This window comes from Cervus canadensis, chromosome 2, assembly GCF_019320065.1.
Source record: "Cervus canadensis isolate Bull #8, Minnesota chromosome 2, ASM1932006v1, whole genome shotgun sequence".
In the NCBI taxonomy this organism is placed as follows: Eukaryota; Metazoa; Chordata; class Mammalia; order Artiodactyla; family Cervidae; genus Cervus; species Cervus canadensis.
The window spans coordinates 13,241,295-13,260,388 of record NC_057387.1 but is presented as its reverse complement, the minus strand read 5'-3'; the positions used below and the strand labels follow the sequence as shown (position 1 = coordinate 13,260,388).

General features: G+C 52.9%; 2 protein-coding genes across 3 annotated transcripts; both read right to left on the bottom strand.

The window, feature by feature from the left end:
• Positions 1 to 223: 223 nt before the first annotated feature.
• MRPL24 (mitochondrial ribosomal protein L24) lies at positions 224 to 5,343 on the bottom strand. Of its 2 annotated transcripts, none has more exons than XM_043453597.1 (6): positions 5,198 to 5,343; positions 1,428 to 1,671; positions 1,252 to 1,347; positions 927 to 1,030; positions 555 to 685; positions 224 to 464 (listed from the first exon to the last, which is right to left on the bottom strand). In XM_043453597.1, exons 2-6 carry the CDS (start codon positions 1,608 to 1,610, stop codon positions 328 to 330), a joined length of 651 nt encoding a protein of 216 aa, XP_043309532.1. In that variant the 5' UTR covers positions 1,611 to 1,671; positions 5,198 to 5,343; the 3' UTR covers positions 224 to 327. The 2 variants fall into 2 exon arrangements, with proteins under 2 accessions (XP_043309532.1, XP_043309539.1); XM_043453604.1 differs by lacking the exon at positions 5,198 to 5,343 and adding an exon at positions 4,779 to 4,800.
• Positions 5,344 to 6,476: 1,133 nt separating this feature from the next.
• Positions 6,477 to 16,271, bottom strand: HDGF (heparin binding growth factor). The gene is made up of 6 exons (XM_043453522.1): positions 15,869 to 16,271; positions 9,682 to 9,758; positions 9,408 to 9,546; positions 8,530 to 8,715; positions 8,044 to 8,267; positions 6,477 to 7,847 (listed from the first exon to the last, which is right to left on the bottom strand). The coding sequence occupies exons 1-6, from the start codon at positions 15,953 to 15,955 to the stop codon at positions 7,841 to 7,843; spliced, it is 720 nt and encodes a 239-aa protein (XP_043309457.1). The 5' UTR covers positions 15,956 to 16,271; the 3' UTR covers positions 6,477 to 7,840.
• Between the last annotated feature and the right edge of the window lie 2,823 nt (positions 16,272 to 19,094).

The window sequence follows — 19,094 nt, the reverse complement described above, 5'->3', positions numbered from 1 at the left end:
TCATGCTCCCAGTCCCTGCGGTCTTCCTAATAGGCAGCGCCCTGTTATTCAGAGGTCTCTGTGAGGGGAAGCTCTCGCCCTTCGATCTCCATCCGAGAAATCTGCAGGCCCTGCCCTGTGGGAGGACCCCCTTAAGATTGTTAACTTCCATCCAGGTTTTGTCATGACATCAGGACAGACGCTCCCTCCTTCAGCCCCTGAAACAGGGGTCGGGGTGCAAGTCTTACCAGAAGACAGAGGACCCAAGGCTCTTTATTAGCGTCTGAAGAAGAGGTGGTCACAACGTTCAAGGCTAAGACAAGGAGGAGAGAAGTGGCTCCCCCAGACTCAATACCAATAGACTTTCTTGTGTCTCCGAGTCTCCTGGATCCCCATCGCCTCCATCACCTCCTCCTCCAGTGTCTTTAGACGAGGCACATAGGTTTTTTCTAGAGCATCTTCTACTGATGTGTCTTTGGGGCCATCTGTTGAACCGGAGGAAGGAAGATGGGTGGGCTTCTTAACATCTCTTACTCCCACTCCCACTCTTTTTCCTGCCCCTCACCCAGCCTCACCAATCCATGTTTCAGGGACGATGCCATCAGCTCTGGGAACATCAGGTTTCGGGATGATCCTTCCTGATCTTGTGGACACTCGTACTCGCTCTCCTGCCTCAGTGAATCTCCACTCCACTTCAGTGGGTTTCCTAGTAGATAGAAGAAGTGAGACCTCCAGGGAGCAGGTCTCCCTGTTATCTTCCAGCCCCAAAGTCACCATCTTATTTCTCTGCTACCCCCCGATTGGGGCTTCCTACAGGGGGTCATGTCCATGAGATGGCCCCTCTCAATTTCCAGCACATCCAACCCACCATTCCCTTTGGATAAATATGGCCAACAACTTGCCAACAGAAGGCAGGAAACCCTCTGACCAGAGCCCCTTATGCTTGCCTGTCCATAGGATCCACAAGTTTGACTTGGTTGTGGAGCAAGGGTGCTTCGCTGGGGACCATGGTTCCCCGGAAATCCACAGTCTTGCCAACATAGCGGTAATGCTGTCCAAAAGAGCGGGGGAGGGTGGCTATCAGAAACCAAGGGATGTGAAGGCGGTTTGTCTACCACAACTCAGAGCATTCAGTTCAAGGTGAAAAAAAGGTTCAGAGGCTCGGTTGTCGCACCATCCCCTCAGCCAGTCTCCGCCCTCCCCGTGCCGCTTTTAATAGATGGACGGATGGCACAGGCTTCCTGAGCATCACCACCCTCACTCTTTACTTACTGTATTCAGTCCCTCGACAACCACCCAGTTTCGCTGCCGGATAACTTGAACCACTTTGCCTTGCTTCCCGGCGTCCTTGCCTTCTAGGATCTCTACCTGTGGGAAGATAACGAGGGTAGGGAGGGAGATCCTTGCCCGGGAGCACTCCACCACCCAACCCTGTCTGAGACTCTCACCCTGTCTCCACAGAACAGATGCCAGTCTTCCTCAGGGATGGGCTCCACAGCCACCCGGCGCCGCCTGGTCCCTGGAGGGTTCTTCCTTTTATCTGCCAAGGAGCCTGGGCGGCTCATCCCATAGCGGTAGTTGGGAGGCAGGGTGACCTTAGATGCCAAGGCCAGCAGAGCAGAGAGCCGCATGGCTGGAGGCTGTGAGAAGTCCCCTGGCCAGCGAAAGACCCAGAAATCTTCCTAGTCAGCTCTGAGGTAGACAGAAACAAGAGGGCAAAGAAAAAAAAAAAAGAGGGCAAAGAAACAAGGGAAGAAACATCTTTTTAAGCACCTATTCCATGGCTCAATGGACTTCATCCTACTGAATCCTCATAAGATTCTATCTTCACTATTACAGATGATGATATAGACTCAGATAATTAAGTGACTTGTCAATGGTCATAAAGTTACTATGTGGGAGAATCGGCATTCAAACCCACAGATACCTGACTTCAAAGTCCAAAAAAGTTCACTGAGGCCAGGACCATGTTATCTAGATCGCCCCTCAATCTAGAAGATCCTAGTAGGGTCTGGCACCTATTGTTTAGTCGCTCAGTTGTGTCTGACTCTTGTGACCCCATGGATTGTAGCCAGCCAAGATCCTCTGTCCATGGGATTTCCCAGGTAAGAATACTAGAGTGGGTTGCCATTTCCTTCTCCAGGGGAATCTTTCTGACCCAGGGATTGAACCCGAGTCTCCTGCATTGGCAGGTGGATTCTTTACCACTGAACCACCTGGGAAACCCTTGGCAAGTATTAGGTGCTCAATAAAAAGTCTTTCAATAAATACACCAACAGCAAGATGTAAAGAAAACACTGGCATAAGTCCAAAAACCAGGCAATTATAGGGTAAGACAAACAGGTAGTAGAGATAAAAATTGGGATTAAGATGTCCCTATGTGCATGCACAGTTGCTCAGTCATGTCCAAACTCTTTGCAACCCCATAGACTGTAAGCTGCCGGGCTCCCCTGGCCCTATAAGACTTCCAGTTCCTAATCTCAATCAGGAAACAATCACTTCCCCCTGAGATAGTTTCTTTTCTAAAGGAAAAAGATCCAGAGCAAGACTGTCGGAGACCTACAATTTCAAACTGAGTATGAACTCTAAGCTTCCCAGTTCTTGAAGGAAAATGGACTAACCCAGTGGGCACCTGCTACCTTCCAGTGGCCATGCTAAGTGTGTTCATGTGTCATCTCATTTAACCCCAAGGACAACTGACAAAGGAGGTACCATTAACCTTGCTCCATAGCTAAGAATGAAGCCTAACTCAAAGAACCATTAGAGTTCACTACGACGACATTAAAAGCTCTGGACTGGGTAGTCAGAGGACCTGAGATCTAGTCTCTGCTCCACCATCAACTCATTCTGGGACCCTTGTCTTCTGAGCTTCAGTTCCATTATCCATAAAATTTTACAGAGCTGTTTCTGTCATTCAAGTTACTTCTAATATTTTAAGAAAGCAAGACAGAATTATGTGGATAGTATTATCCTTTCTGGGTAAATTTAAAAATACATATTCTGACATAGGCATAAATATTTACCAGAAGGAAACAGGGAAGAGGCAGTTTGGGAGGGCTGTTCCTTTCCAAAACATTTGCATTTTCTAACTACATACATTTAAAAATATATATCAACTGGTTTATCTGAATACTGAGATATTGGGTCATTTTTCTTCTCTATACTTCTCAATATGGTAAACAAAAGACCTAATACTGTTTTTAATTAATGCTGGATAAAGCAGAGGCCACAGGACTGGAAAAGGTCAGTTTTCATTCCAATTCCAAAGAAAGGCAATGCCAAAGAATGCTCAAACTACCGCACAATTGCACTCATCTCACACGCTAGTAAAGTAATGCTCAAAATTCTCCAAGCCAGGCTTCAGCAATACGTGAAACGTGAACTTCCAGATGTTCAAACTGGTTTTAGAAAAGGCAGAGGAACCAGAGACCAAATTGCCAACATTTGCTGGATCATCGAGAAAGCAAGAGAGTTCCAGAAAAACATCTATTTCTGCTTTATTGACTATGCCAAAGCCTTTGACTGTGTGGATCACAATAAACTGTGGAAAATTCTGAAAGAGATGGGAATACCAGACCACCTGACCTGCCTCTTGAGAAACCTGTATGCAGGTCAGGAAGCAACAGTTAGAACTGGACACGGAACAACAGACTGGTTCCAAATCAGGAAAGGAGTACATCAAGGCTGTATATTGTCACCCTGCTTATTTAACTTATATGCAGAGTACATCATGAGAAACACTGGGCTGGATGAAGCACAAGCTGGAATCAAGATTGCCAGGAGAAATATCAATAACCTCAGATATGCAGATGACACTACCCTTATGGCAGAAAGTGAAGAAGAACTAAAGCGCCTCTTGATGAAAGTGAAAGAGGAGAGTGAAAAAGTTGGCTTAAAGCTTAACATTCAGAAAACTAAGATCATGGCATCTGGACCCATCACTTCATGGCAATTAGATGGGGAAACAGTGGAAACAGTGAGAGACTTAATTTTCTTGGGCTCCAAAATCCCTGCAGATGGTGACTGCAGCCATGAAACTAAAAGACATTTACTCCTTGGAAGGAAAGTTATGACCAACTTAGACAGCATATTAAAAAGCAGAGACATTGCTTTGTCGACAAAGGTTCGTCTAGTCAAGGCTATGGTTTTTCTAGTAGTCAGGTATGGATGTGAGAGTTGGGCTATAAAGTAAGATGAGCTCAGAAGAATTGATGCTTTTGAACTTTGGTGTTGGAGAAGACTCCGGCAAGTCCCTTGGACTACAAGGAGATCCAACCATGCCAACCTAAAGGAAATCAGTCCTGGGTGTTCATCAGAAGGACTGATGTAGAAGCTGAAACTCCAATATTTTGGCCACTTGATGCGAAGAGCTGACTCATTTGAAAAGACCCCGATGTTGGGAAAAATTGAAGGCAGGAGGAGAAGGGGACGACAGAGGATGAGATGGTTAGATGACATCACTGACTCAATGGACATGAGTTTGGGTAAACTCCGGGAGTTGGTGACGGACAGGGAGACCTAACGTGCCACCTCATGGGGTCGCAAAGAGTCGGACACGACTGAGCGACTGAACTGAACTGAAGTTAAAGGCCGCAGGGTTCGTTCATTCAAAATAAAAAAATGCTTAGGGAGCACCACTACGTGACAGATCTAAGGTTAGGAACCTTACTATTCCTGGCATTTGATCGTCATACTGCTGTTTGGGGGAGGTTGACAAGAGACGAGGAAACCAAGGCCCTGCGAGCTGGTGACTTGACCTAGTTCACACAGCTTGATAGTAGCAGCGCGAATCTCAAGACCTGAGTCTCCTGCGTGATTGCCACAAGACGTCCCTTAGTCTCAGCCGTTCTAGATCTGAAGCTCAGAGAGGCGATCCCAGAAGCCAGCCCCCTTAGGTCTTTTCCTTCTTTCTCTCCAAGCCCTGGAGAGGCTGGTGACCTTCCGCAGTGGGAATTCCACTGCACGCTCTAGGGGGAACTGTTGTGTAGGTAGTGATCCCTCAGGCCCCAGCTCTAAAGACTGCTTCCACCGCCAATCCCATCCTAGGTGCGGGTAATGATCAGCCCCCAGAGGTCTTCAGCACCCAGCCGCTCCGAGCTTCCGATGTTTGGAGACCCCAGACGAAGCAATTGAGCCATGCCGGGGCAAAGGACCATCCCGTTCCCACCTCCCCGAACAGCCCAGAGATGCCGAAACCTCTGGTTCACGAAATCCTCACCTCCGCTTCCCGCTGATCCGCGGGCCTCCGCGGGTCCCGTAGGCACGTGGGACCTACGCCCCGCCCAACTCCAGCCCTCAGATTTCTGGGAACCGTAGTCTAATTGTACAATGGACGCTCAACAACCAATCTAGCCTCTCTGCATGCTGGGAGTTGTAGTCCACCGCTACGAAGCAAGCGGGAAGCAGGAAATTTGACCGGGTAGGAAATCGAGGAAGCGTAAGAGCACCGTGAAGCACGTCGGGAGTTGAAGGCAAAGTCGGATAGGCTGCGGCGCCAGGCACATTCCTGCACGTGCTCTATGTGGAGGCCGCTGGGAATTGTAGTTACCAGGGACCGTGGCTCCATTTTCTAGGTGATTGCGGCTTCTTCAAAGCAGAGGGCCTCCCCTTCTAGTGAGACCACAGTCAGTACTCTCCCCGCCCGCCCTTCTCTGCTGCAGGCGGCCAAGGAAGAGGACCAAAGTTGTCATAGGCTTTCTAAAGGGATGAAACCTGGGCCTTTCGGTGCCAGTGGATGAACTAGTCACAAAATGTCAGACTGGAAGAAACAGAGAGGATGAAATCCAGCCATTCCACTTAATTCAGGAGTATTGGGAGGATTCCATGCTGTGGACCTCCTCATCCTTCAACAGTTATCGGTAGCAGGCATCCCTAGCTTTGCCCTTGAGCGTCCAAGTTGTTTCTACAACCAGACTCAACCCTCCCTTTCCTGGCCATTGTGAACCCACTTCTTGTGCAAACTTAAAAAAAACTTTCCCAGGTGCTTAGGGGGAAACTATGTTAAACTGGCTGGGCAGAACCAGAGTACTGGGCGCAGTATTCTGTGACTTTGCCCTCATGTGGAAATTTCGCTGTTGTTCAGTCTCAAGTCATGTCTGACTCTGCGACCCCACGGACTATAGCATGCCAGGATCCTCTGTCCTCCACTATCTCCCAGAGTTTGCTCAAATGCATGTTCACTGAGTCAGTGATGCTACCTAACCATCTCATACTCATGCCCTTCTCCTTTTGCCTTCAATCTTTCCCAGCATCAGCGTCTTTTCCAATGAATATTCAGGGTTGATTTCCTTTAGGATTGACTGGTTTGATCTCCAGACTCTCAAGAGTGAAATTCTATGTGAATTTTAGGTATTTCTAACAGACTGAGGATGGAGGAAGCTGGCACCCCTTACCTGAATCTGAGAAGTGAATTTGGAAACCATTTGTAGTCTCTTTCCCCACTCCCCTGCACCATCAGTTAACCCACACACCTCCAAAGAACCAGTCAAAATCCAATGTAGTAATCAATGGGTTTTATTTTCCTAGAACTGAAATCATCTACGGTTTTCAGAGCTAAACTTCCAAAGCTACAGTCAGCAATTTTTCATCAGAGCCCAAGGGAGAGGGGCAAGGGTGAAAGAGACAAGAAACCAAAGAGGCAAAGAAACCACTAGAAAGAGGTTGGGAGAGGGCGATTATTTCCCTCTGGCCTCTCAGTGGGTTACAAATCGGATCTGGTGACAACACTGAGTGGACCAGGTCGGGGGTGTGTGGATGGGAAATGACATCAGCAGGAACACCAAAGCTCCAACTACAACAAGAAAAGTCATCAAGCCCCAAACAGAAGGGGAGCCTCCCAGTGCACCTCAGAAATGGGGGCAAGAGTGGGGGGCACACAAAGGGATGGGGGGGTCTTTAAAATTTTTTTTTTTAATTTTCTTTTATTAAAAACATTTCCTAAAAAATGTGTCTTTTCCTTTATGTCTGGGTGACGTGTGTGACTGTAGGCTGGCCTTGAGCACTGTGAGAAGAGGGAAAGGGTAGCTAAGGGTCTCCCCAGGGCATCCCATCTCTGGCCTGAGATCTAAAGGGGGATGGATACTCCTCAACACTCCCACCCAAGCTAGGTGAAGTCAGTCCTTCAGATCTCAGGTCCTTGACCCAAAGAACTTGGAAGACCCCAAATCTTTTGATGATAAACTGTAACTCCCATAACACCTGGGGTCTGCATAAGTGAGACAATTGGGCACTGTCAATCAAAGATTTACGGAAGGGAGCGCCTCTCCCACTCCCCACACCCCCCACCCCCACCCCAGCTGTCCCACTTTCCCTGAATCCAGGCAGCTGGGATAATAGGTGTGGGAGGAAGGGACAGGAGCTCAGGGAGATGTCATCCTCTTACCCAACCCCCCACCCCAATTTGAAGATTGCCCCTCCCAGACCCCAGAAGCCCACCCTGCTATTTATTCTCCATCCCTTCCATTCATAGCCCTGATCCCAGCCAACCTAGACATCTAGAATGCCCGGGGAAGGGGGCGAGGGGTGTCAGGAGATGGAAATAGCCGGTCCAGGCCCTAACAAGTATACTGGGAAACAACTCCAGGCAGGGAGGGACACAATGGCCTCATCTCATCCCACAGAGCAGAAGACATGGACCTGACTCAGGTCACAGGTGTGTGGGGACACTGAGGTGAGAGCCATGTGGCCTGTCCCATCGGGGTCAATCTCCAGGGTCTGAGCTCAGAAGGGGAGAGTGAGTGGGAAAAGGAAAGTGGATTGGGGTGGGGAAGGGGTTCCCAGTTTGGAGGCCATGGCCAGTTTCCCCAGTAGCACCCAGACAGCAGCAGGAACGGGGCGGGGGCTCCTCTTGAAACATTGGTGGCTACAGGCTGCGGGGGAGGGTTGGAGGGGAGAAGGGTTAATGGTGTGGCCTTGGCCTGGCCAGGCCCCAGCCAGCGCCATTCTCCTGGGAGAGCCCCGCCCTGCCTCCCGAGAGGCTGACTGCTGCAAGCCCTCCTCCTCCTCCTCTCAGCAGAGGGCTGGGCCCTCCCAGCCCAGCTGCCAAGGGGCAGGGGGCTCACTCACCTCTCGTGATCTCTCATGCCCGGGGCCTCCGAGTCTTCCTTGGCAGCCTCTTCCTCTTCTTCCTCCTCTTCTTCCTCCGGAGGAGGCCCCCGGCCAGAGCCGGGCTCAGATGGGGTACTGTTCTTCTCTGCCTCCACTGGGAGGGGCCTCTCACCCTCCAAGGCGGCCCCCTCCTTCTCCTCGCCTTCAGGGTCTTCTGCTTCCTTAGGACGTTTGGGGGAGTCCTGCGCCAGATAGGCAGAGATGAGGGACGGCTGAGGCAAGGCGGGGAGAATGCCAGCCTCCCCCCTTTCCCCAGAGGCTCCTTCCCGGGCAGCCCAGCACTCTGCCAGCTCTACTGTCTCCTGCAGCCCATCTTCTCAGGAGGGACTCCCCCCCAGGACTAGGGGCTGAGTCTCTCAGACTGGACACTCCCTGAGAAAGCAGTAACTTCTCTCCTCAAGACTAGGAGCCTTGCTTCTGGGAGCCCAGGTAGGGGGCAGTTACCTCCAGCAGGTCCCCCGCTCTCCTCTTCAGCGCTCCCTTCTCGTTCTTCTCCTTGGTTGGCTCGTCAATGACTAGCTTCCCTTCCTCATCGCTGCTTCCCTCGGCGTTCCCCTTCTTGTCGCCGTCACCCTCAGTGGCTTCGGGCTCGGCTTCGGGCTCTTCCACACAGCTCTTTTTCTGGGAGGACTGCGGTGGAGACGGCGCAGGCTGAGTGGCACCAGCGGCTGCCGCGCAGGGCCCCCTCCCCAGACCCCTCCCTCGGCCACTCACTCCTTCCTTCGCCCGCCTCTCCCCCGCCCCCACCCAGGTGCCCAGTCTCACAAGTGATTTGAGACCCACCTCTGTCGGATTAGCCCCGGGGTAAACCCACTGGCCGGGCAGGCAGGGCTCTGTGCAGGAGGGGGGAGGGCTGGAGCAGGAGGCAAAACCTCGGGTCAACTTCTCCCAAAGGGAGCTGGGACCCTTTCCCCGCCAACCCCCGCCCCCCACCCTCCCGCCTCATCCTGCCCGGCTCACGAGCACCTCCTCCTGGAAGCCTTTGTGGAAAGAGTTAAGGCCACGTCTTTTACTGACTCTGGGCCCGCCGAAGGCCTGCCCCCACTTACCGCCTCGGTCCTGTTCTTGCCCCTCCCAGGCGCTGTCTAACAAGTGGCCCCTCACCACAGCTACATCGCACACCCATAGCCCCATGCCCTCTTGCAGGAAGCCCCCCACCCCTCACCCCATGAGCGCCTACTCTGAAAGCCCTGGTGTTGGTTTCTGAGTCCCCCTGTTCATGAAGACTAAGCATCACACGTGGGTCCTGTGTGATCACACCTATGGCCACACCTGCTTTCCAAAGAGCGGGGGGGGGTCTCTGGGGGCGGCCGGCAGCTCACCTGGTAGCCAGAAGCCTTGACGGTGGGGTTGTTCTCGATCTCCCACAGCCCCTCGCTGAACCCTTTCCTCTTGTTGGGCTTGCCAAACTTCTCCTTGGACTCCTCGTAAGGGAAGAGGTCTTTGGGGCCCAGGAATGCCCTGGTGAGAGATGGGAGACTGTGCTCTCGAGCCCCTCACTGCATCTGAGCTGTGCAGCCCCACAGGCAAGGGGTGGTGTCACCACCGCTCTTCCCCCCAGCCGGCCCTCCCTACCATTTCTGCCCCCTCACTCACGTCTCGTGGGTCCCGAAAAAAAAGACTTGGTATTTGTTGGCTGTTGATTTCACGGCAGCCTCCGGCATCTCGTCAATCTGAGAGCAAAATGAGGAAAGGGAGCATGAGCTGGAGTCCTACGGTCAAGAACTGGGGGCCAGAGGATAGGCTGCGGGGGCTGACCTCTAAGGCACATATGTGAAAAATCAGACTGAGAGGGACCCAGGAGTTCACCAAGGGGGTTTCTAAACCATTTTTAGCAGTGGGACTTTGTTCAGAGGAAGTCAGACACAAAAGGCCAGCAGAAATCCTCCCTCTCCTTCACAAACCAAACAGCATCCCTCAACAGATCCCGTCCAGAAGGCTCCATGTCTCTGCCATCACCCTGGCCGGTCCACCCACTGTCACGCCTCTGGCCTGGACGGAAACCACAGCCTCCATTCTTGGCTCACTACAACCCATTCTCCATGCTGCCACCAGGGGGAGCCTTTCCAAGTGCGAGTCTGAGCATTCTTTCTCCCTGCTAGTGGCTTTTCAGGATTCTAGGGACCACCCGTTCACCATTATCCATAATGTCAAGGTCTGAATTCCAGTGCTGCCACTAGTATTTGTATGACCTTGGGCAACTTACAGAACCTCAGTTTTCTCATCTGTAAAATGGAGAGTGTCACAGTCCAAGGGCTGTAAGGCTTAAATGACCATAAAGTGGTCTGTCCCACGTATATGTTTGCTATCATCATCTTCTCCCAGAACACTGTCATCCTGCTCTCTGCTCCAGCCACACTGATCTCAGTCGTCTATACTAACTCCTGATCAGCCTTCCGACCTCAGGCCCATCATCACTTCCTCCAGAAAGCTTCCCCATCTCTCCCAATCTGTTCGGTTTCCCAGATAAAACTCTCAGCACGTCTCCTTCACAGTGCTTTTTACAATTCCAATATTAATGTCTATGTGGACTATACCTTCCCCAAGATCAGAGAAGTCTGTTCATGTGTCCAGCACAGCGCCTAGCACACAGTGGGTACACAATAGAGTCACTGGATGACTATGAAACAGACAAAAAACAGACTGCTCTGACTGAAAGTGAAGCGGTGAGGCCAAGAGGCTGCCTACTTAGTATTACCCAGCAGTAACAGCTCCCCCAAAGAATGCTGGGCAACTCTTTTTGAAAGTCGCGTGATACAGACTCTCATTTTACAGACAAGGAAACTGAAGCTCAGAAAAGTGATTTACCCAAAATGACAGGACAAGTTAGGGAGGGCCAGATTTCAGAAACAGAGCTCCTGACTTGATCCTCTGCCTCAAATGTCCCTAGGGGGTGAGGGATGCTGTGATGGAGAAGGTGCAGAATGACGGAGAAGGCCAGGGAAATAGTGAGATGCGGTGGCCTACACAGCTTCTCCCCGATCAGGCCCTAGAAGCCCAGGCCAAGCTGAGTTGGGAGAGGAGAACTACAACTCCCAGCAACACTTGCAGCGGCCCCAGCGGCCTGGCTTCCCGCCGGACAGAGGCCAGGTGGCCATGTTGACTGGGGCCCCAGGCGCAGATAGGAAAGAGAGAAAGGCCAAGGCAGTGATTAAACACTCAGAGAGTAGAACAGTGTGTCTGACTAGGGGCTTGGGGAGACAGGGAGGCTGGGGGGATGGAAATAAGCTGACACACACCCAGGAGAGGGGGTGGAAGCTGGGCAAGAGTCTGAGGGGCATCTTGCTCCAGACATGGAGTCTTCAGGCTCCTGAGCACCTCCCCCCTTGCCCTGTGGCCTCTGGGGACAGAGGTCCAGCCCCTCCCCCCCCAGGAAGGCCCAGCACAAGCTGCGCCCTCCCCGCCACCCAGACACACAGGGGTGGGAGAGCAGGGGGTGGAAAGGCATGCTGTCCCCCCACCCCAGCTCAATCCCCATCGCCATGACAACCCAACCCCGCCCCCGGGGCCACTCAGCAACCAGGAATGTGACTGCTCCTCCCCCCCCAGGCCCTCTCTCCAGATTGGGCAGGAGGGGACACTAACTCACACCCCACCCCCAAGCCTGGAGTCTGGCACCTGGGTCCCTGGCTGTGCCTGAAACCCCAGTCAGGGCTGAGGGCCGGGGCCCTGCTCAGGAAGCCAGAGCTGGGGTGTGGGCGGAGGAGGAGCTGCCTCCACCAGGACACCTGGGTCCTGTTGCCAGCTAGTTCCCCACCCTCCTCTCAGAGGGGGGAACAAAAAATAAAATGAGAGGCTCCAGGGCTCAGAAATCCCAGGAGACAGGCATAAGACAATAATAACAGAAGCCCTTTCCTAGGCCTCTTCTCCGTGGATCTTTGTGCATCAGGAAAGAGAACTTGGGGTGGGGGATGGGGGATATCTAAGGGTCCCAGTTAGGAACTCATCTGGGCTCCATGTTTTCAGCACCACACTTGAGCTAGGCAGTAACAGGCTCATAGGAAACATGTGATGAAAGGGGAGAAACTGAGGCCCAGGAAAGGGGGTCGGGTGAGCAAAGGGGTCAGAAACAGGAGACACCCACGAGGTTCTCTCAAGGAGCTGAGACCAGGCAAAGCGGCGCTCCGACCTTCAGTCTCTTTCCCGTGGGAAACAAACTCAAAGAGAGAGGTAGCCGAACACTGTGATGGGATCCAGGAGGCCACCAGCTGCCCAGCCTCAGGGGCGGGGGAGAAACAAAAGAATGGATGGGAATTAAAAATAGAATGAGACACACCACATATACCCACCCTGCTGACTTCTAGCAAAATAAAGGGTGGGTTGAGAGGAAAGAGGGAGGTCAAGGACCTGGGCAGATGGGCATCTACCCCCAAAAGGGTAATGCCACCCCCACCCCATCTGACCTTGAGAGTAGGCACCTGTGGGGAAGGGCCAGGAGAGCAGTGCTCTTTTCACTTAATGGAATTTCCAACCCCTCACCCCCAAAAGGGGAGACATTCCTTCTCCAGTGGACCCTTCATCCTTCAAGCCACAAAGGAAATGTCTTATCTTGCATTTGGAAGTGAAAGGCAGTTCTTCATCCACAACATAGAGGATATGAGGTCTCAGGGGAGGCCTGTACCCCCAGTATAGACATGTGTCTCCCAGGCGGTGCCTTTATATCCAGACTGTGACTCAGAACAAGTGAGTCAAGGCTAAGTGGGTCAGGGTGGGGCCAGAGAAGTGCTGGAGACCCCACTGCACCTCCTCCCCTGGCCAACAGGGGAGGGGGCTCTGCTCCTTCCCAGCCATTCTAGGAATCCTGGCAAGTTACTTCCCCCTGCCTGGGGCTCTTCCACTCCCATGCCTGCCTACTGCCTCTGCCTGGCTCCTACAGACGGGCCTGCGCACGGAAGTCCCATCCTGCCAGAGCCCATGGACACCTTCTAAGGTCTTAAGTTCCCAGGTGAGGAGTGGTGAGAAAAGATTAACCACTTTTTCTCCCCCAGCCTCATACGCAATCCAGGCCCAGGGGCGCCCGGCTCAGCACACAGGAAGGCAGCAGAGAAGGCTAAGCCCACACTGACTGCCACCCAGGGTTCTGACCACCACACCCAGGGCCCAGGCCTGACCTGACCCAGGAACCGGAAAACCTGGGGCAGGAGACAGTTGGGGCCAGGAAAGTGTGGCAAGCTGGAGAGGCAGAAAAAAAGGTGGTGCCTGGACGTGGGGGAGGGGCAGAGGGAGGAAAGATGGGTGAGGCCCTCTGGCTGCGCAGGTTTTCCGGGACTGTGAAACAGGAAGTGGAGAAAGGAGGAAGGAACCTAAGGGGAAAAATCCCTGAGTCTTGGAGGTTAATTGTTAAGTGCTTGGAGATCCCCTGGGGAAGTTAGGCAGAAGGAAGAGGAAAGGAGAAGGTTAAGATGGAGTCACACCATCCTTCCAGGCAGGTCTTGCCTGCCACGTGGTCCCTCTGGCTGGACTCTGCAAGCACTGGGCTGTTCCAGTCTCACCCAGAGTCAGTCACCCTCCCCAGAAGCAGGGCCTAAGAAAAGTCCACACAGTTGCCTTCACTATGGCTGAGGGCGCTGGTTGCCTATTATATGGAACGGTTAGCAAGGCTCCTCTATTCCTCCACCATCTCAGGAAGAGCCAGACCCCCTTCAGGCTCTGCCACTCTATAGACTAAGACAGCATCCAAGGATGGTAAGGAGACTCCAATTTGTCTGCTCTTTTGGCATTCAAGGAGAATGTATTTGGAACATAACAACCTTGGATGTACCACTCCCTCTAATTTTCATAATCAAGACCCAGAGCACAGGCAAAGGGTGGGGTCCTATCTCTTTAGGATCCAGTCTGGTCTCCCTCCAACACTAACTTTATCTAAAGGGTCCAGCCCTCAACAGAGCAACAGGCTGCCCCCCTGTCCTAGAGGCCCGGGATGAAGAAGAAATAGCATTCCCAGCCCCAGGTGCTGCCCTTACTCCAAGGCCACCAGAAACCCGAAGGTCTTCTTCATATGGGCCAGTATGTGTCCATATGGGGCCCTCCCCTCTTTGCAGCAAGGGGTCCTCTGCAACCCACATTCCAGCTGAGCCCCCTCCCCAGTCTCTGGGCTCTACCCCAGGAGGTAGGAGCAGTAGAGACCTGGGTTCAGTTCTTGCCCTGCTCATCAGGACCCTGGCATCTGAACCAAGAAGCCAGATGGATCAAAGGTGCAGGGTAAAGTACATGAGTGTTCACACACCACACACAGACATGCACACACAGCTGGCCGTGGCTACTTGCTCACACTAACCCCCGCCGCCGCCACCACCCAAGTCCCCTAGGAGGCCTTGGAAGTTGGGAGAGCCCTGCTTCACTCTGGACTTCACTCCCACTCCAGAGGCCAGACATCCAGAAGTTTCCAGGAACAAGGAGCTCAAGGCATAATGGGATTAGGCACATTCCTGAGGAGAGGGTACAGAGTGAGGGTCTCCTGGATTTTCTCAGACTGGCCCCAAAGCTGGTCTGCACACTCTGAACAGGACCCAGGGGGGCCTGGACCAACTTTCCTCAGAGCAGGGTCTGGCCCAAATGGAGACAGACTCACACAGAAAAGAGCAACCCACAGCCAATAACACAGCTCTGCACTTGGCCCCCTCACCCCGAAGACTCCTTCCCTCTACTTCTCTCTACCCTTGGATTTCACTCTTCAGGAGTCCTATACTCTAGGACCAAACCCAAAGGCCCTACACCAACTTTGAAATAAGTTTCCGGAGGCACTGTCCCTTGTGACACCCCCAACCTCCTCCAACAACCTCTGGCAACCTCCCATACTATTACTTCACCTGTCTCAGTTCTTAGGGGAAACATGATGAATGCACCAGGCTGGGCTTTTGGGCCCCACCCTCCCACCTGGCCAGGTGCTGGGCGGAGGTGGTGGGGCGCCTCATATTGGCGGGCAGAATCAACCACATGGCAGACTGGACCGTTCTGGCGGGAGAGGCTTAAGAAATGGGGAGGAGAAGCAACTCGGGTTCCCTCCACCTCCACTCACAGGGAGGGCAGCCCGGGCTGGACTTCTCAATCCCACAAGGGCCCTGCCACCCTCAACACCAAGTCTTGAGTTGGCAGCACACGAAGGAGTATTTTCGTGGGGTGAGGAGTGAAGGGTACTAGCGGGTGATTTCCAAACCAGACAGATTCCCTCTTCTTCCGCCCCCGCCACAACGATTCCTCGACCCTCTCAGCTTCAGATCTCTTACGGATGCCCCAAACCAAAGTTTTGTAGAAGCGAACTCCGCCTCCGTTTATCCTTTTCTGGGCTGAGATCCTGCTTAACCATCTAATCTAGGAAGAGGAGAGTTTGAACCAGGGGTAACAATCAGTGAAGAAACTGGGGGTCTCTAAGGGGGTCCCTGAGGGGGGTAGCGGCGGCGCTTGGGGGGGTGGGAGGAGTTACACGACTGGCCCGTGCAGCGCGCCCGAAACCGCTGGGAGTATGGGGGCTGGGGGCGGAACTGAGCACGCGGAGCCGGGGGCCGGAAAGTGACCGGCGCTCTCGGTTCCCCACGCCGCGCACACGCCACTACGCGCGGACGCCGTGTGGCCAGGTGTTCGCCGCCGCCGCCGCCGCCCCACCACCCCGCCTCCACCATTATATAACCGGCGGGTGGGTTTGGAGTCGCTTGGCCAAGACTCCGGGACTCAGAAGCCCCCTGCCCCCACTCCCAACCCCTCCGCGCGGAGCGCTCGTGCCCTCCCGGGTGTTATGCAACCCAAGCCTGGAGGTGGATAGGAGGCGGCGGGCCGCGCTGCTCACCCGGGCCGGCCAGTGTGGGTAGCCCTTCATCTTGGCGAACACCAGGTCCCCGCATTTGTACTCCTTCTGCCGGTTGGATCGCGACATGGCGGGGCTCCGGGCGCCCCGGGCTCCGCGCCGGGCCGGAAAGCGCGAGCCCAAGTTTGCGCGTGCGGCGGTAGCGGCGCCGCTCCGCTCCGGCCCTCGCGCGGCCCCCGCCTCGATGGTGGCCCCCGGCCCGGGCTCCGGCGCGGCCACGGCGACTCCGCCCGCGCGCCGCACGGACGGGGCGGGCGCGGATCTGGGGCAACGCTCCGGTACGAAGGGTGCGCGCTTGTGCAGTTGTTTGTGTTTGAAATTCAATTGCTCCCTCCGCTGCGCGAGGCCTCTTCCTCCACCCCCCGCCCGGTCCCCACTCCTCCTCCCTCCTCCTTTTCCCACTCCTCCTCCTCCCCCCTCCGCGCTCCCTCCCGCGGTGGTTTGATGCGTGCAGCTTCTAGACGCCCTGTGCCTGCCACTGCCCGCCGCCCAACCTGGAGCCGCCTGGCGGCGCGCGGCGGCACAGGCGTGAGGAGCCGATCGCCGAGCGAGCCGAGTAGGCTTTGTGTGCCCGCTGTCGGTGGGTGCCGGCCCGCCCGCGCGCCCGGGAGGAGCTGGCGCCCGGCTGGACGGAGCGGCCTGGCGCCCCTCCCCCGGGCCCACGGGGCGCTCCCAACCGCGGCTTCAGCGCAGCCAAGTTTAGGCGTCGTGCCTCTTCTCCCTCAGCTCCATCCCTATCGGTGACTGTTAGCTCCGTACCCGCTGCGTGGCTGCATGCTGGGCGCTGGGGCGAGGGCTAGGTACGGCGCCACTGAGCTCAGAGAAGTTCGGCCTGGGCCTCGACGGGCTTACAGTCAGCGGGGTGTCCCCTGAAATGTCGGGCATTGCGCCCTACCACGGCCTTTGTGGAATTTGTTAGCAAGGAGATTTCGGAGCGCTTGTGGCGCAAAGTGGCCACGTTCCGTGTGCGTTAGATAGAACTCTGTTCTTTATGTACTTTCTGGCAAAAGAGATCTGGGCTTCACCACCAGCTGAACCTGCAAAGATGAGCTCCGTTCTAGTGGGAATAGACAGTAGAATGCCAATAAATCCCAATCCCACTTCGATGAAGCGTGAAGTCACTACCTCTCTTGGGGAGGCGCAGGTGGAGGTGAGAGTCTGGGAGAATCTGCGAAGGTTTTACAAAGGTGTTGACTTTGAGTTGGGCCTTAAAGGACAAGAGTGATTTTGCTGGATTCCAGAGACTACATTTCAGCTTAAGTTATATATTAAGAAATGACAGAGCCAAGACTTGGATTCGGGTTTTATCATTAAACCAAACAAGATTTTGCCATAATTACATCTTTATTTTGCTGTCACTGTATTGATCTTGGATTTGCCGAAATCCCAGACACCTGTGGTAACTTAGAAATAAGATATTTGGATCTTATAGTATTGTCTAGATTCTTAAAATTTTGCAACAAAATATTATAGGTTTGAAGAGAGAAAATATGTGAGTTTTTCTTCCCACAATTTCCTGATCCTACTTCAAAGCATATGCAGAATCTCCCTGATAAAGAACTGCAAGATGAAGCCAAAAGGCCCAGGTCCAGGGCCACATCCTATCATGCTGTTCACTAGCAGTGAGAATTGTGCTACCCTCTGAACATCTCCCTAAGCCTCAGTTTCCTCAACTTGAGATGGGATCACATTACTTTCCTGCCAACTCACTGACATGGGATGGCTGCTTATCATTAGCCAAGGCCTGACCTTGTTCCCTGTGGTCCTTCCTATCAGTTGGTTGTCCTTATACAATGCATTTCACAAGTTTTGCCTTTATGAAGTATGGCCTCTCAGCATAATCCACCCTTATGATAGGAGTCCCCCAGGCCCTGTCCACAGGCATTCCAGGGCCCACAGACTTGTCGATTTGTTTCAATAGCAAATCCAAACTTGTTGCAACAGAGCAGCTAGGTCCCAGTTAGTGTTTACTCTACCATGCATTCCAGTTTGAAATGCAGTCAGTGTGATAGGCCAGATTCTGTCAGTCTAATACCTTTCTTTGTTATTCTTATTGTTATTAGAAGAGAATCTTGTCACAAGTTCTTAGAGATATTTCAGTAAATCCAGTGTCACAGTTGGTTTCCTTTTAGTGTCCAGGCCAGTATTATAAATATGCTGTTTCAGTGCAACCAATGCGTTTTTAAACTATTTTCCAATTTAGCTCACCCCAGTTTAGTTCAAGCCAGACTCCTATCCATTTCTCCACTTTGTTGTGTGGAGATAGCAATAAGGCTTCTTAAATTCTTATTCTGCAGCAAATCTCTTGGGCCTGTTATTCAGCCCACCATGCAGATGCTGGTTGAAATAAAACAACCAGAGTTCCCTTTGTTGCAATAATCTCCCAGGCCTTGGTTGCAATTTAATATCCAAGTTCTCCTTACAATAACATCATCAACCAATTCACAGCTGCCTCTAACAACCAAGCCAAGAGCTGAAGAGGGTCAGTTACAGGGGCGGGTGTAAGCCTGCATCCCCTGGGATTCAGGTCTAACTTAGTGCTTTGCAGAATTCAACGTGCAAATGAATCACCTGGGGAGCCTCTTAAAAAGCAGATTCTAACTAGGTAGGTTTGGGGTTGCCTGCATTTCTGTTTCATCACCCCAGGTGCTGCTGCTGGTTTAAACCTCTGTTTGATTAGTAAGGTCCAAAACACAGGGTCACGGCCCCCAGATGGCTAGCTCAGTTTGGAGCCAGTTCACAGATGTCTCCGTGAAATGGTTCTTTTGACGCTGGTGCTTGGTTCTACATTTGTGTGGGAGGAAGGTCAAGAAAGAAGTCAGTGGACTTGGGGCCCTAGGGCAGAGAAGACTTGTGGGTGCTGATCTGGCTCTAGAGTTCTGAAATGAATCTGGAGGAGCAAAGTCAGGGAGATGGTGGGGGACTTATTTTTGACCATGTCAGACAGAAGGAGGAACTGTACAACAGTAGGGTTGTGAAGCTTAGAATACTAGAGGAAGGTAATGTGGTCTAGGGGAAATTGTTTTTGCATGTGAAGGGACCTGGGTTTGAGACTTGCTTTTAACAAATGACTTAACTAGAATTTCTAAACAAAATGTTCTTCTTAAAAAAAAAAAAAATGTTCTTCTACTGCAAAAATACTAATACAAATAGCTACCTTTATGGGGTGGTTGTGAAAAGAAACGGAGATCATCTGAGTGAAAACCTT

Bases quoted from the DNA above. Each gene is read 5' to 3' on its own strand.
- MRPL24 (XM_043453597.1), bottom strand. From the start codon at position 1,610: ATGCGGCTCTCTGCTCTGCTGGCCTTGGCATCTAAGGTCACCCTGCCT. The intron at 1,031-1,251 runs GTAAGTAAAGAG...TCTTTTGGACAG, and splicing joins TTGTCGAGGGACTGAATACA to CATTACCGCTATGTTGGCAA. The intron at 686-926 runs GCAAGCATAAGG...TCTATCTACTAG, and splicing joins CTTGTGGATCCTATGGACAG to GAAACCCACTGAAGTGGAGT.
- HDGF (XM_043453522.1), bottom strand. From the start codon at position 15,955: ATGTCGCGATCCAACCGGCAGAAGGAGTACAAATGCGGGGACCTGGTG. The intron at 9,759-15,868 runs GTGAGCAGCGCG...TTTTGCTCTCAG, and splicing joins ACCCACACTGGCCGGCCCGG to ATTGACGAGATGCCGGAGGC. The intron at 8,268-8,529 runs GTAACTGCCCCC...TATCTGGCGCAG, and splicing joins GAGCGGGGGACCTGCTGGAG to GACTCCCCCAAACGTCCTAA.